The following is a 14968-nucleotide window of genomic DNA, read 5'->3' as shown; positions in this document are numbered from 1 at the left end:
CCAACACAAAAGTTTATTTCCAGGCTGTGCAATGGGAAGTTCCCTTTAAACTAAGAGTCCTGAATGTTTGAATTCCTGGACTTTACTTTAAAGTAGGAGACTATTTTAAAAATCAGGTATCTCACAGGCTCTTGCTTTTAGTCACGGACAAGAAGCATTAATTAAGGATAATATTTCCCCTCTTTAGTGGAAGATCCAAGTTTATAATGAATAATTTTTGAAAAGTCCACACTTTGTAAAACTAACTTGCAGTTCAGAATCACCAAGCTGAACAAACCAGCATTTCTTAAACATTCTTTCCAGTGTCAACTGTAAAACTCATTAAATTAACATAGTCTCTAAGCCAAATAGTATAAAAAAGGCTAAAAGGCCTTTGACTTATATATAATAAGGCCCCATATTAAGAAGATAATTCTTAATCCTGACCGTACAACCAAATAATACTTTGATGTGCTAAATTTCTTTTCATTTTCATATCTGTCAAGTTTATAGGAGAAGAAGGGTAAATAAATTGCTTGAAATTTTGGAAAAGAATGACAAAAAAAACCTAGCTATGAGTTCTGGAAGAATTTCCTAGAAAATGATAGCTTTAGCTGGAGTAATCACTTTTAAAGATAGATTTCATTCCTTGGAATGAAATTTGGAAGATCCTCTGGAAATCCCCACAAAAGCTGTTAACAGAGGCCAGAGGAGGAAAGGATGTTTACTTGATGAGGAAAAGACAACCTACCTCTACAATCCTTAGTAACACTGAAATAGTCTTAAGGCTTCTTAGAATGGTGCAAGTGAAAAATGGATGCAAGATTATAGGGAATGAAAAAGGCAACATGGAATAAAGGAAAAGATACAGGAACTTAAAAAATGCTAATTTTTTACAAATTAATCATGGGAATGGAAACAAACTAAGCTGTTAATCATGTATTTGAAACTGAGTGAGTGAGCTTTATCAACAACAAAACCACACTTTCTGGTGAGGCACAGAGGACTTAAGTTCCCACAGAATTAGAGAACTCTAAGATTCCTACAGCTAGAGTAAGGCCTGGAAGTAGTTGAGTCTAATGGTCCCTAAAAGGCAGTTGGCAATGAAGCTTTCATCAGTTCACAGCAAAATGAGAAGGAACATGTTTTTATTATATAGATTTCTCTTATCTCCTAGCAAAAAAACTTAATAGTTAAGCACTCAGCCTCTTACTGGTTTTTGTCTATTGCCTCATTTATGTAGGTAACATCATCACACTTCTACTAGGAAAATGAAGTAAAAAGTGGCCAGCCACCAGTTTTACAAAGGTTCTGCTGCTAGATAAGTGAAGAGTTGGAAGCTGAACCTTTATTTGACTGCTTGAGGGCTAGTCTTTGTTTTTACCACCACATTTCAGGTGGGGACTCCTAGTTTGTTGTTCCTATTAGTGAAATGAAAAAATATCTGAACAAACGGACAAACTCTACCATCAGTCTGAGGCTCAGAGAAGTTAAGTATCTTAGTGAGTACCTCTGGCACGGCCCACAGTAGTACTCACATTCCAGTCCAGAGACGTCACGTCCTTGTTGCTTGGGACATCCTGCCCTCCTTCTCGTATACAGTGTCTAAGTACCAACTGTGTGGAGCCACTAGTGCTATTTTCGCTAAGATTCCATATTCTCGCTGTCGAGTCTCCAGACCTATAAAGTATGCAATGTATTTTAAATCCTCATGATTCTCTCAAGTATTCCAGAATCAAAGCAGCATATTTACAAAATACTATTAATGACAAATAAAAATCTGACTCTCAGGGATTTCCATTTCCAGTATTTTTCTCAGTCTCCAGTTTGGGGGCCCCAAACATCCCTGAAGCAGTTTGTTTAATTAAAACTTCTAAGACAACTTGTGCAGAAAACACTGATTTATAGAGGTAAGTGACCACAAACAAGCGACAGCAAAACCTAAAAATGCTACTAATGCACTTATAAAAATGTGGCATAGTTCAGTAAGATGTTTTTTAAAATCGATTGTAGTTTCACTTTGAGAACATACCCCGATGCCAACAGATCACTAACGGGGTTCCAGGCACAGATGAAAACCTCAGATTCATGGCCCCGTAACACAACGGCTTTATTAGGAGGGATTTCAACATCCCCGTCCACTTCCATCATATCAGTATGATTATCTGCAATGTAAGAAACAAGTGGAGAACTCATTACACACTATTACAACCTCCTGGAGGGAAAAAAGAATTCTTAACCAGCAAATACCTCCTTTTTAATATACAGTGTAAGATTTTTTTCCCCACTATGTCAGGTAATGGTGAAAATGACTATAGGGTACTTATTACATGGAAAATAAATTCCTAGGTTTACTTAAGCATGACTACACTATTTTTAAAAGACGTATGTCAGTGTGTGTTTAGAGGGGAGTGAGGGTAGAGAAATACTAGAGAAGTGCAAAATATTAGAACCACAAATGGCCAAAATGAGAAAATGGTTTGAATTAAATATAATCCATGCCAATACTATTCTAAGTTTCTGCCAGCAGGGGTTGCTGATATCATTCATATAATGGAAGAATTGCCTTTAGTCTATGCGTCATAGAGCTTTCTTGTATATGATAATGACTAGTACTATAAATTTTACTTAGAAATCAAACGCAGATACAAAATTTATTTAATAGTAGAAAAATGGCTTCTAAATTTAAATAAATAAATAAAATCCATGCATGTAAAACTAGCTTCTTGGAGCTTTAGGAATAAAAATCTGAATGGTATGATACAAATTCGGGGAATAAATTGCCATAAATGAAATAGATGATGGTGTCTTAGCTTAGAAGAGGAGATATGCTCCAAAAGCAAAATATTTATTCTGAAAAGGAAATTTTAAAAATTCTTAGCTCACTTGCTATAGTATGTGCTCCATTCTCCTCCCCATTTGCTGTGTTTTCTCCATTTTTTGCAGACCCTTGTTGGTTTGTGGCAGCTGTGGCAGCTGCAGCAGCTGCTGCTTGCTGCTGTGCAAGCTTATCTCTGTAAGCTTGTTGTCTTGTTTGCACTACATCAGGCATTACGGCATCTATCAGTGACAGAGACTCTATTGGTCGCCCATCAAACAAGGTACCATCCTGGATTTGGAAAATTGTGAGAAGAAAAATCAGAGGATACATTTAGAATATATTCTTCATACAAATAAACAGCAGAAATGTAGATCTTCATTCCAAGAAAGAACACTTTTAGATAATTTTCTGAGTGCATGTAAGAAGGAAAGGCATCAAGGAGAGAAGAAGGGAATTTCAAGAAGCAACTGCAAACAGCTGTTTAAATCTGTCTTCTCTCTAATTCATAGTTAAATATTGCACAGATAAGGCTGAAATATTGAAAGGAATAATAAAAAGTAGGTCCAGATGATAAAAGCAGTTACTAGGTTCCAAAATTCTATGTCAAAAGTAATGATCATTGTGAAAGAGTTCATACAATGTTAAGAGATGTGGTACCACACAGAAAATACTTCTTTAAAACTAAAATTTACAATAGCATTGTTGGACTCAAAAGTTTCTTGTGATTTGATTAAAGTATTAAAACAGAAATAAACTACAGATACTATGCCATACAATCATCTCATTTTACTAATGTTGAAATGCAAGCATATAAAGACTTGCTGAAGCTACACAGCTAGTCAATGGCAGCTGGGGTCTGAACCTGTGCTGTGCAAAGTGGGATCCAAGGACCAACTGCACCAACATCAGCTGACAGTTTGTTAAAAATGTATATTCAAATTGAGAGAAACAAAATTGCTGAGGGGCTCAGGAATCCATGCTTTAACACGTTCTCTGGGGAAGTCTTATGTGTGCTACCATTTGAGAAGCACCATCACAGTTCAAAGGCTAGTCCCCTTTAACTTTAGGACTTTGCTCTGATTTTTCAAAGCTCTTCTCATTGGTAATTGAACATTCACAATAAAGAGCTCTCAGCAAGCACAAGAAGAGACACTGACACAGAGCAAGTCAGAAAAAGAAATACCGCAAATTATCTAGGAGTAAGTACATATGAAGCCTGGCTCACTTAAGCTGGTGAACACGCACTACTGACTAGCTACAGTGGTATGACGGAGTGCTCTGAGTCACAGACCCAGAGCCTATCTTTCTGAATTGTCGACTGTAATGGAGTATTTGAGGAGTAGGAGAAAATATTTTGACTTACAAGTAACTTAAAAGTACTTCAAACCAACACAGATACATTGTACAGTACTATGTTAAATCTACAAAAGTTTTTCACACAAAACAAGACTTCATCTGGCCACTAGTGGGAACTTCTTATCACCCTCCACAAATAAGGATACTTTGGGAGGGAAAGTGCTAAAAGACAATGTTAGTGGATTTAATGTTAGTGGATTTTTCCGTTATAGAGATGAGGAAACTCAAAAATAATGAAATCAATTTTATACACTTATATAATTATAGTAATAAATTTTGACAAAGAAAGCACAGATGCTCATTTTTAAAAAAACTTGCGAAGCAAAGGAGAACTTGGTTAAGAATACAAGTATCTGAAATCAAAGTAAGGCAAAAATCTCCACATATCACAAACCCTAAGCATACAAAGAAATTTAAAGCTAGACCAGGGTTGGGCAAACTTTTACTATAAACAACATGATAGTAAATATTTTAGGCTTTGCAGATGACGAGGTCTCTGTCACAACTATTCATGCTGCCAATGTAGCATTAACACATTAACAAATAAGCACAATTTCATTCCAAACTACAAAAACAGGCAGCAGGCAGGGTTTGGCTCATAGCTGACACCTCAGTTAAACTACCTATATACGGACCTTACATAATTAGGTAGGTAGTAATATCAAGATGGCTTTAATTATAAACCATTTTCCAAAATCAGGTATAACCATACAACATGAGATTTTCTAAATTTTCAGACCATCAATTATGGTCTCAGCATATATATATCTTACTGTTTACTTAGAAAACCACATGAAAAGAAGTAAGTAAGCTACAGATCATGGTCCTTACAGTTGGGAGCCAACGTGCCTTGCCTGTGCAGCCCGACTGTACATTAGGAGTAACACCTTTCAGCTCTGTTAACCTGGTGAGGCTGAAGTCAGGTAATGAATGAGCAGAGCTCAGATTTAAGAGTGAGAATAAGTATTTGAAAATAAATCTTCCTTACCTCATTAATACTAACTTCTGCCTCTACATACTGTAGACCTTTTTGGATGATAGAAATCAGTGCAGCAGGTGGGACAAGGGCACCATTTATGTTAGACTGACTGATATGGCTTTCTATACCAAAGGTAAACGCTGAATGAGAAAATCCTAAAAGCAAAAGAAAAGGTTTAAGAATTTATTCTCTTAGTGGCGACATGCCATGTGACACAAATGAACGACTTCTAAAATCATATAAAATCATATTCTATCAACATTTCCCAGACCGTTAGCTAAGGTCAAATGTTTTTTAAAAAGGAGTATACATGTTAACCTTTACATATTTCCTTTTCACTTTAATTACATAATATATACTATTTAAAATTTCTAGTACATAACAAATAGTAATGACACATATTTTTCATTAACAAATAGCATCAAACTTCAAAGTTGGAAAAAAGCATTTGGAAATCTTGTGAGTCAACTGCTTCATTCAAGATAATTTAGGCCAAAATAAACTGGAGCCATTTAATATTTCTGTGGTATATTTAAATTTCTATATACAAACTCAAATACCTTATAAATTCAGTATTTTGCAGGTTTTTAAAAAAACTGCTTAGGAGATAAAAGCAAATTAAAACTAAGGAATGAAAGTTGTAATTTAATAATGAAAAATTTTTATGCTTAAATCCTATTGTATGTATGAGTTAAGTGCTTTAAAAAATCACAAATTTTTCACCATTTAGTAATGCCACATCTTAATGAGTTAGGAAATGAAGTGTTAGCAAGGGAAAATCCAGATTGTGTGTCTTTATCAGCAACTCTTTAGTTTCAATTTGAAACACTTAAAACGAAAACATGTAACAAAATCTCTTTATCTTGGCCTTGTTTCTTTTATGAAAGTCAAGTTCAAATTCAAAAGTAAACTTCTAGAGAAACAACAGACCCAAGGATAGGTATTCTCTTTACCAAAATATCCATCAGAGCTTATCATTAAATAGTAATTTTAACTGCTGTATTTTATTTTATTTTTTTTATTGAAGGGTAGTTGACACACAGTATTACATTAGTTTCAGGTGTACAACACAGTGATTTAACATTTATATACATGATAATTCAAGGTACCAGCTATCAACCATATCACCATACCAAGTTGTTGTAATATTTTGACTATATTCCTTATGCTATACATTACATCCCGGTTACTTATTTATTTTACAATTGTAAGTCTGTACTTTTTTTTTTTTTTTTTTTTGTGAGGGCATCTCTCATATTTATTGATCAAATGGTTGTTAACAACAATAAAATTCTGTATAGGGGGGTCAATGCTCAATGCACAATCATTAATCCACCCCAAGTGTAATTTTCGTCAGTCTCCAATCTTCTGAAGCATAACGAACAAGTTCTTACACGGAGAACAAATTCTTACATAGTGAATAAGTTACATGGTGAACAGTACAAGGGCAGTCATCACAGAGGCTTTTGGTTTTGATCATGCATCATGAACTATAAACAGTCAGTTCAAATATGAATATTCATTTGATTTTTATACTTGATTTATATGTGGACACCACATTTCTCTCTTTATTATTATTATTTTTAATAAAATGCTGAAGTGGTAGGTAGATACAAGATAAAGGTAGAAAACATAGTTTAGTGTTGTAAGAGAGCAAATGTAGATGATCAGGTGTGTGCCTGTAGACTATGTGTTAATCCAAGCTAGACAAGGTAACTGCTGTATTTTAAACAATTAAATTATACATACACGTACTCTAGAACGTTAAAAAAAACTTTTACTAAATAAAGTAAACGAGTATGAAATTATCTGGGTCTTGATTAAACTGATTTAATCTATATAATAACTGTTGTCTATCCTGTCTATCCTAGTTTCTTGGTGCTTACAGTCCATGTCTTTTTTTCATTTTATTCTTCCACTCTTAGGTTCCTATGGCACTTATGAACAGCCTATAATGAAATACCGTGGGCTCATAAATAGCATGTGGCTAGGAGTATTTTAACTGGTTAATAGACAAAGTGCACCTAAGTTGATCTTCCGTAGGGCTCCTCTTTCCTTCCCTCTTTGGGTACCTAACTTCTGTTCCTATAGCAACAAGGGAGAAGATGTTACCTTTAGGACTTTGATTTGCCCACAGGCAAGATAACTATTAAACACATTTATAGTTTTCAGCTTAATCTGAGCTCACAGAGATGGCTAAGAAACACACCAATGAAAAAAGCACCATTGTGCATTGTCTCTATGAGGAAGCCCACAACTACTTGAGTATGAGTAGATTCCAGATCACCAGGGTGGAAGGCTAAGAATAAAGACTGGGAAGAATGGGGAGAAAGGGTGAGAGATATGACAGGGAAATTCATATACAGTGAGATCAGAAATTCCTGTTTTCAATTACATACCCCTCCCTAAATAAATGCTGCACTAAATTATAAATAGGAAAAAAGCTAAACAGCCAAGTGGCTTAGAGATTTAAGAAGTAGGACATCAAGGCAATCTGATACCACTTACAGAGGGGCCAACAATAGGCATACAAATGCAAATTTATTTATAATCTGAGTTAGAGGGTAAGAAAACATCCATTAAGAGAACAGGATTCAAATTTATTCAGAGACCATGGCCATAACCACTTGACACCACAGCTCCTGGTGAACAGAATAGTCAGGGATAAAGTTAAGGCAAAGTAAGCGCCTGTTTACTTATAAGAAAATAAAAGGCTGCATCATTGTTCTGTTTCAACTCAGGGTGTTAGAAAGTGGTGTCAGCAGTGCATGAAACATTAAGACATCTATTAGCAAGGTTTTCAAAAGGGTTTGATTTTCATAGAGTTTATAAATTGTAGCAAAATCCATGATTTCTTTCCTCTTTAATGTATGAGTACAATTTAAATAATCAGAATCATTTCACTTAGGCACTGCTTAATCAGACAATTAAGTTCAAGCTTATGTTCAAGAATGTCCTAAGAGCTGCAGGTGGAGTGACACCAATTTGTGGCTGCACGACTGCACATATCCTGAAATTGTTCTCTCAGGAAGGGAGAGAAGCTATCACAGATGCTTACATCCATTTAAAATTATTGTGCATGCACTTAGAATGTTCTCAAATAGCAAGAAAACAATCCTGAAGTGGTTATTAGCATTGTTTTGGCACTTCTCATTAATATTTACCCTAAAGAATGTCCACACTTAAACTCCCTGCTTAAATAATGTTGGATTTAGTTACAACTTTTTATTATTAGCCATAGCATTAAATAGCAGCTTAAAATCATTATACTCAAAACTATTTTTCTTCTTCCCCTCCCTAAAACTTCTTTCTCCTTAGAAATTTCTGGCTTTACTTCATTATACCTTAAAGTCACCCTAATTGCCATGCTGGCCACTTGATTTCCACCATTTAGCCAAATCCTATCAATCCTACCTCTCTGCCCTCTACTACCAGCATCAGCTTTCCTTTTCTGCCAGAACCTGGAGTTTAGTCCTCGCCTATTAGTACTCCCCTAAGCCCTTTTCTCTCTTCCCCTGTTTAGTACGGTTGCCACACTATGGCTAGAGTACTACTTGTAAAACAAACACTAATCATATCACTCCAAGTCTTACTTGGGCACTTGCAATGACCTTTGGCCTTCATAAAAAGGCAAAACTCTTTTTATGGCACAGTTACTTTTAACTAATCCATTCCACCCTCACTTTCCCATTGCACATGAAATTCAAGTGACTGCCAATTACATTTACCACCCTGAATACGCTGACGCAGGCCTTTGTACGTGGGGTCTCCCTAAACTCTTTTCTCCTATCTGAATTGGAAGTAAAGTCCTTCCCTTCACTGCTCTGGGGTTTATCATTCCTTTTCTGCTAATCCTGTAATTTTTATAGGTATCACACTTCCCACACTGAATGGTTAACACCTGTGTGACTATGTGGGTACGTGTATGACTACTAGACTGGGCCACCTGAGGAAAGGGTTCATGTTTAGTAATCTTTTAATCTGAAAAACTAGAAGGTTATCTAATTTAACTAGTGCTCAATAAACATTTGTTAAATCAGAATGCAATTCTACTATAAATTATCTAGGCACATCAGAAAATCTATGAATCTGGAAAAAGCGTTTGACTTTAAGGCTTCCTTGAAAAACGACTTAACACTGAAACAGGGTTATGCCAGAAACTATTTCCATTTACCTGTAAATGTATATGCAGGAAACACTTTTTCAGAACCAGCTTTCAATTTACACAGCAGAAGGCAAAAAGGGACCAACCTAATTCTATGAAACAAAGTCTGGCCTGACTGCCTAAAACAGCATCCCTTCTTTCAAGGGGGTCAGAGCAAATCTGATATAAGTATTACCTCTGTAATCAGGTACTCTACATATCATGAGCGTGATTAAAATTTGGGAGATAGAGATTCCAGAAAGAATGAAGGCCGGAAACCACAAAGTTCAGTACATAAATCAGAATACACCATTAATTCAGTGATAAAGACAGTGGCAGAGCTGTGCATGTGGTTACTCATGAGACTGCCCACCATTCCCACATAAGAAATGCGGTTTCAAAAACAACTGTCTTCTACATACTGCTTTCTTCAGAAGTGCTTTCCTTTGCAATGATAGGGATTGTGTTCTCAATGGGTGTTAGTCCTACAGAGCCTGCCAGCACTATTTACAAACAGAGAATACAGTAACATGAAAAAGGGCCTTGAACATCGTGGTTCTGAACAAGAAAAAGGGCAACTAATTATCACAACACAGTGCCCTACACTGGAAAGAAAATCTAGTTTATCTAAGGTCCTATTTAAGTTTCCGATCAGAAAAGCAAAGGAAATACTACCCCTGCTTCCATCACCACATATTCCATTGCCCCCAAATCCATCTACAACTCTGTCCTACAGACTCAGATTTTTGTTTACTCTAAAAAGCTCCACACTTAAAGATTTTAGGAAAGGTAAAAAGAAGTAGGGGGATAAATTACAGGAAATACCTTGGATATTGAAGGGTTAGACCAACATTATAAAAATACAAAGGACAATGCAGAGAAGAAAAAAATCATAATAACCAAAACGGAAATGCAACTGCTAATATTTTTGCATTCCTTTTTTCTTTATATATTGGTTTTTGCAGCATAATACATTAACTATATAACTGTGCCCTAATTTTGCCCTTAAAATATATATATAACTATGATCATTTTATATGAACTGTATTTTCTGAAATAATTTTAATATTATCATATTCAGCCAATATATGTACTCTCAGCTAGTAAGTTATTCATCCCACAGCTAAGTATTTGGACTTCCTAGCAGCTACTATTTAAAAAGAATCTCACCTCAAATATCTTTATTATAGGCTTTTGCCATGTACATATTTTTTCTCCTTAGGACAGGCTCCCTCAAAAGTTGGAAGAGGACATGAGTAGTTTAAAAGAAGTTTTTCATGATTGCCAAATTGCTTTCCCCCCAAATTATGCAAATTTATAATATCATCAGTAATTTATGTTCCTTAATCCCTCCCCACACTAAAAAACAAAAAAGATTACTGTTAAGACTGAACAGGTTCTGTTTGGCAACTATTAAAGGATCTTTGTCTTTTTAGCAACTATGTCACTAAGAATGTGTAATAGGAAATTCCTCTATCAGTGAAAAATAGTCATTCAGCCTATATTGGAGAAAGATGAGAAAAATCAATCTGGAAGCATAAAATTTACTAGCATTTGACAATTGTTTGCAGTTTATCATTAATTAGTCATGTGTAACTATTATGTGTCAATTCAGTGTTACTGCATATTTTATTTGACTATAAACTAAAATTGTGCATACCTACTTGTACTTTTGTAGCTGAACATTTACTCTAAAAATTCAAAGAAAGACTGAAGGTAGACATACTAGATCTGAAGGTAGACATACCAGATCCTGAGCTATCCTCACTCCAGTTCTACATGGTTAGAGGAACATCACTGATAGCCAGTTTAACCTGATTCCTTTCAGTCTACTGTTAAAAAGTCTGTTTAAAAATGGCACCAGCAGGGGCATATATAGGAAGTAATGTTTATCTAGCACAGTTATCTTTATCTGAGTCAATAGAACTACACAGTCATCTGGTAACATTTTATTAGCCATTGTAGGGGTTAATGCAAAATCATTAAATGAAAAAGAAAATGAATGAATTGGCTCTTTAATTAGAGCCTAAACAGGTTAGTTTGTGCCTACTATGATGTGCAGCTTTCTAGACTGTATGTGTGGGTGTGTGTTTGACATGTGATGTTATAAACAAATACAGTATTTGAAGTAGACACCATCTCAGAAAAAGTGGTGTGATGCAAACAAGCCCTATATCCAGAGAGACTATCTTATCCCTTTGAAAAGGTTAGGAAGCAGTACCAAAAGAGGGGTACAGGAGAGACAAGATGATCTTCCATGAACCAAATGCTTATAAGCCTACATCTATCATTACCTTCTCATAAATGGAGACAATATAACAAGATGAATCTCAGTTCTAAGAACATGAGGATTTAAAAAATAATAGTATTCAGAATTACTCAGTTATAAGGATTTTCTGCATTTTCCAGTTAGTCTTCAATCATAAAATGTTAGTTTTCACAGGATCCAGTGTTCAAGTACACTATAAATAAAAATATCATTGAGCTTTTGAACATGTAATAGTGACATTTAAATCTAGGATCAAACTTCTTCCCCAAACCAAATACACTATTTAAGTAAAGTAAATTTACATCTTATAGAAAACAAGAAAAACGGGTCCCACAAAGTTCACAAGTAAATGCCAGGAATAATTTCTCCAGAGAAAGAGGGGAAAAAACCTATAGCTGAGTAACTACAGGAGAGGAAGAGGGATGAAGAAGTCCAAAACAGCCTCGCTTTCAAAACTTAACACTGTATCAGGTTCTCTTAAATACAACTGAGCCTGTGCCGCTTAGTATTTATTCTGCATATGGCTGCTCAATATGAGTTATTAGGGTGACCAAATTATTAATGTCCTTGGGTGAACACTAATTAAAGAGAGCATACTGAATCAAACGGATTGTTACTTATGGCACTAAGTGTCAGATTCACTAGATTCTCAAGTCATACCAAGAGAGAAAAAAATAACTAAATTATTTCCCAGGAAATATTTGTTCAATATCGGTATCTAGTTCACAAAACTGCAAAAAGGTGATGACCAAAGTAGTCTGCTTAGGGTGAACATCCCAGAAATAAAATTGAGAAAATTTGAAAGTGACAACACTTAACACAACAAATATACTTTTCTCTTGATAGTTTTAATGTGCAGGGGAGGATGGCTTATTTCAAACATAAGTCTATAAAACACTGGAGGCTGAATATCACAATGTAATCCCTTTTCAACAAGCAACAAATTTATAGATGAGGAAACTAAAGCTTTGATTAGTTATACAATCTGGGGAGAGGAGAGGGATTTTTAACAGAAAATATCTTCTAGTGCTCATAATAGTCCTAACAGGATGTTCACCTCGTAGTATAAATATTTAAGACTCAAACAATTTAAGTCATTTTATTCCCCCTGGAGATGGATATCACAGTTCCAGTCAGCATTAAACACTGGTTACAAAATACAAATATCAGAAGTTCTGACAGAAAATATTATTTCTAAATCACACATTTACCAAACCAGAATAAAGTGTCCATAGGTGTTTTTTGGACGTTTTGACTGGGAGCTTTTAGATAATGAGACAAACAAGGAGGAATTTTTATTTTCCTTTGTGGTAGTCTTTACAAATTTTACTGATCATTTAACCTGTTTCCAGCCCTTTTGAGTACCTGTGCACATAAACATTCTTTGATATGATTGTTTCTTTTCTCCCTATCTCCTAATCCAATTCAGAATTCTTAAACAAAGTAGCAGTGTTAGGATTCTAGTTACTTCTGTATTGATTTAAATCATTTAAGAGAAACATTTATGGCCTACAAGTAACAAGTCACATTTCTTAGATATGTAGTTACCAAGTCCTAATAAGCATCTTCTTTAAGTTATGGTGATAAATATGATAAAACCCCAAAACAACCCAGAGCAGGCCATTACTTGGACTAGGTTATTCCAAAATACAATCAACTGCAAAATGGACATTTTTATGTATTATTGGAGATGAGTTAGGTTCTGAGCTTTCTAAAACCTGTCTTGAGTTAACACACAACTATTCAGTTCTTAAAATCTTTCCCATTTCCCATTTCTGGAAGTAATTTCAAGTAAATGTCTCAGGGTATCCTTTAGGATATAAACATGCCTCATCCTGTAAAATCTTGCCTAGAAATACAAATATACCACTTTTAGTGGCTTCTCCCTTTTTAGAAGATATTCTCACATTCCAAATTCAGTGTGTACTTTCATACTTTCCACTTTATCTTGAAAAATTAGTACAATTTTTTTCAAGATATTGTGAACATGCTGCATACCTGTTGTCAACTCTCCTGTCAAATTCTAATTGTCTTACAACCTACAAAGGCCAATGGCCTTCAAATTTTACTGTGCCTAAAAAATCACCTGGGGACATTTGTAAAATTCTGGGCCCCACCTGCAATTCTGTAAGTGATTCTGATGCAGGTGGTCAGATCAAACTTTACAACTGTGTATAGGCAGTTTTAAATTTATGGCAAGTTGCATTCCGAGAAAAACTTCTGTTAAGTCGAAATGTCAGCAGCTGAGTCTGCCAATAAATCATAATGTAAAGAGGAAGTTACAAATTTTATAAAAGGTCTGGTGTTCACATTTTTAGAGATGTGGCTTAACACTGCACTTCATCACTGGAACACTATAAAATATAAGGCTTTCTAAAAAACACACAAAGCGTTACTAAGAACACAATTAAAAAGGACTTAATAATGATGCATAGCAATCTACCATTAGAAATTTTTTTTAATTCTTGCTTTATTTTACTGCAACATAGAACACCTTAAAACATGGAATTTAGAAGGGTTTTCTCTGAAAACATAAGCACTTAGACTTTTGATAATATTTAATCTCTGGATACTCTTTCAGAAATTAATCCAGAGTATTATTTTACTGCCCTTCTACTTGTATTTTTTTGTACAACATCAATTTGTGGACTTCCGTTTGGAAACAAGATCTGAGTGTTCATTAACATCGCTAACTTCAATTTGCCCTATTTCACTTCAGCATGGGCTGAACCGTAAGATGCCACTGAGGTATCTGATTGTTTCTGATCTCCAGAAACATTATAGGTTCATATGGTTCAACCTAAATAGCTGCCTTTACAATACCTAACAAGTCATTGCAATGTATTTCCCATCCACTGGTGCTTCACAACACTTTTTGTTTTAGTGCCCAAGCCTCAAAACTCTGGCTTAAATGGTGGTCAGACTGAAAGGCAGAAAAAGCAGTTTGTTTTAACCCAACAAATTCTTTCCATTTTAGCCAAAAGTACTAGATAACAATATCCAAACATATGCATACATGTTATATATGTTACAATCACTAGGTCACTAACTTTTTCTACTTTAATTTACCATTTTATCTTACTCAAACTATTCTAGAGATATCCTCTTTGGATCTGCCTTCAGTAACAGTTTACCAGTTGAAAAAGAAAACAAGATCTAAGATCTATTATTTTCAAAGCTTCCTAAGAAGTGTTTCTGCATATGTTGGTTAGTTTTTCTCTCTTTTTCCTCCCCGCCTTTGTTGGATATCATCTTCTCTGCTGTCCCAAGGCCAGAGGAGCAATGATGGAGCCTGGCAATAGCAAACCCAAACCCCTACCCAAGAGAACGGCACAGAACTGAAACACAGCTGGGAGCATCTCAACAAGCAGTGAAATCTAAGATCTAAAGCCATGTTTGCATTCCCTGTATAAGAAAGAT

General features: G+C 35.1%; 1 protein-coding gene across 5 annotated transcripts in view; it reads right to left on the bottom strand.

The window, feature by feature from the left end:
• The window catches only part of TBL1XR1 (TBL1X/Y related 1), a 184717-nt gene that overhangs the window by 25129 nt on the left and 144620 nt on the right, over positions 1-14968 (bottom strand). For all 5 annotated transcript variants that reach the window (XM_073232056.1, XM_073232055.1, XM_073232053.1 and 2 more), the window contains 4 exons: positions 5145-5290; positions 2866-3088; positions 2012-2144; positions 1518-1659 (listed from right to left, as the gene is read on the bottom strand). In XM_073232056.1, coding sequence (XP_073088157.1) covers positions 1518-1659; positions 2012-2144; positions 2866-3031 — 441 coding nt within the window. In that variant the 5' untranslated portion in view covers positions 3032-3088; positions 5145-5290. The remainder of the gene's footprint in view (positions 1-1517; positions 1660-2011; positions 2145-2865; positions 3089-5144; positions 5291-14968) is intronic.

Source organism: Manis javanica, chromosome 3 (genome assembly GCF_040802235.1).
Source record: "Manis javanica isolate MJ-LG chromosome 3, MJ_LKY, whole genome shotgun sequence".
In the NCBI taxonomy this organism is placed as follows: Eukaryota; Metazoa; Chordata; class Mammalia; order Pholidota; family Manidae; genus Manis; species Manis javanica.
This window is presented reverse-complemented; position numbering and strand designations above follow the sequence as displayed.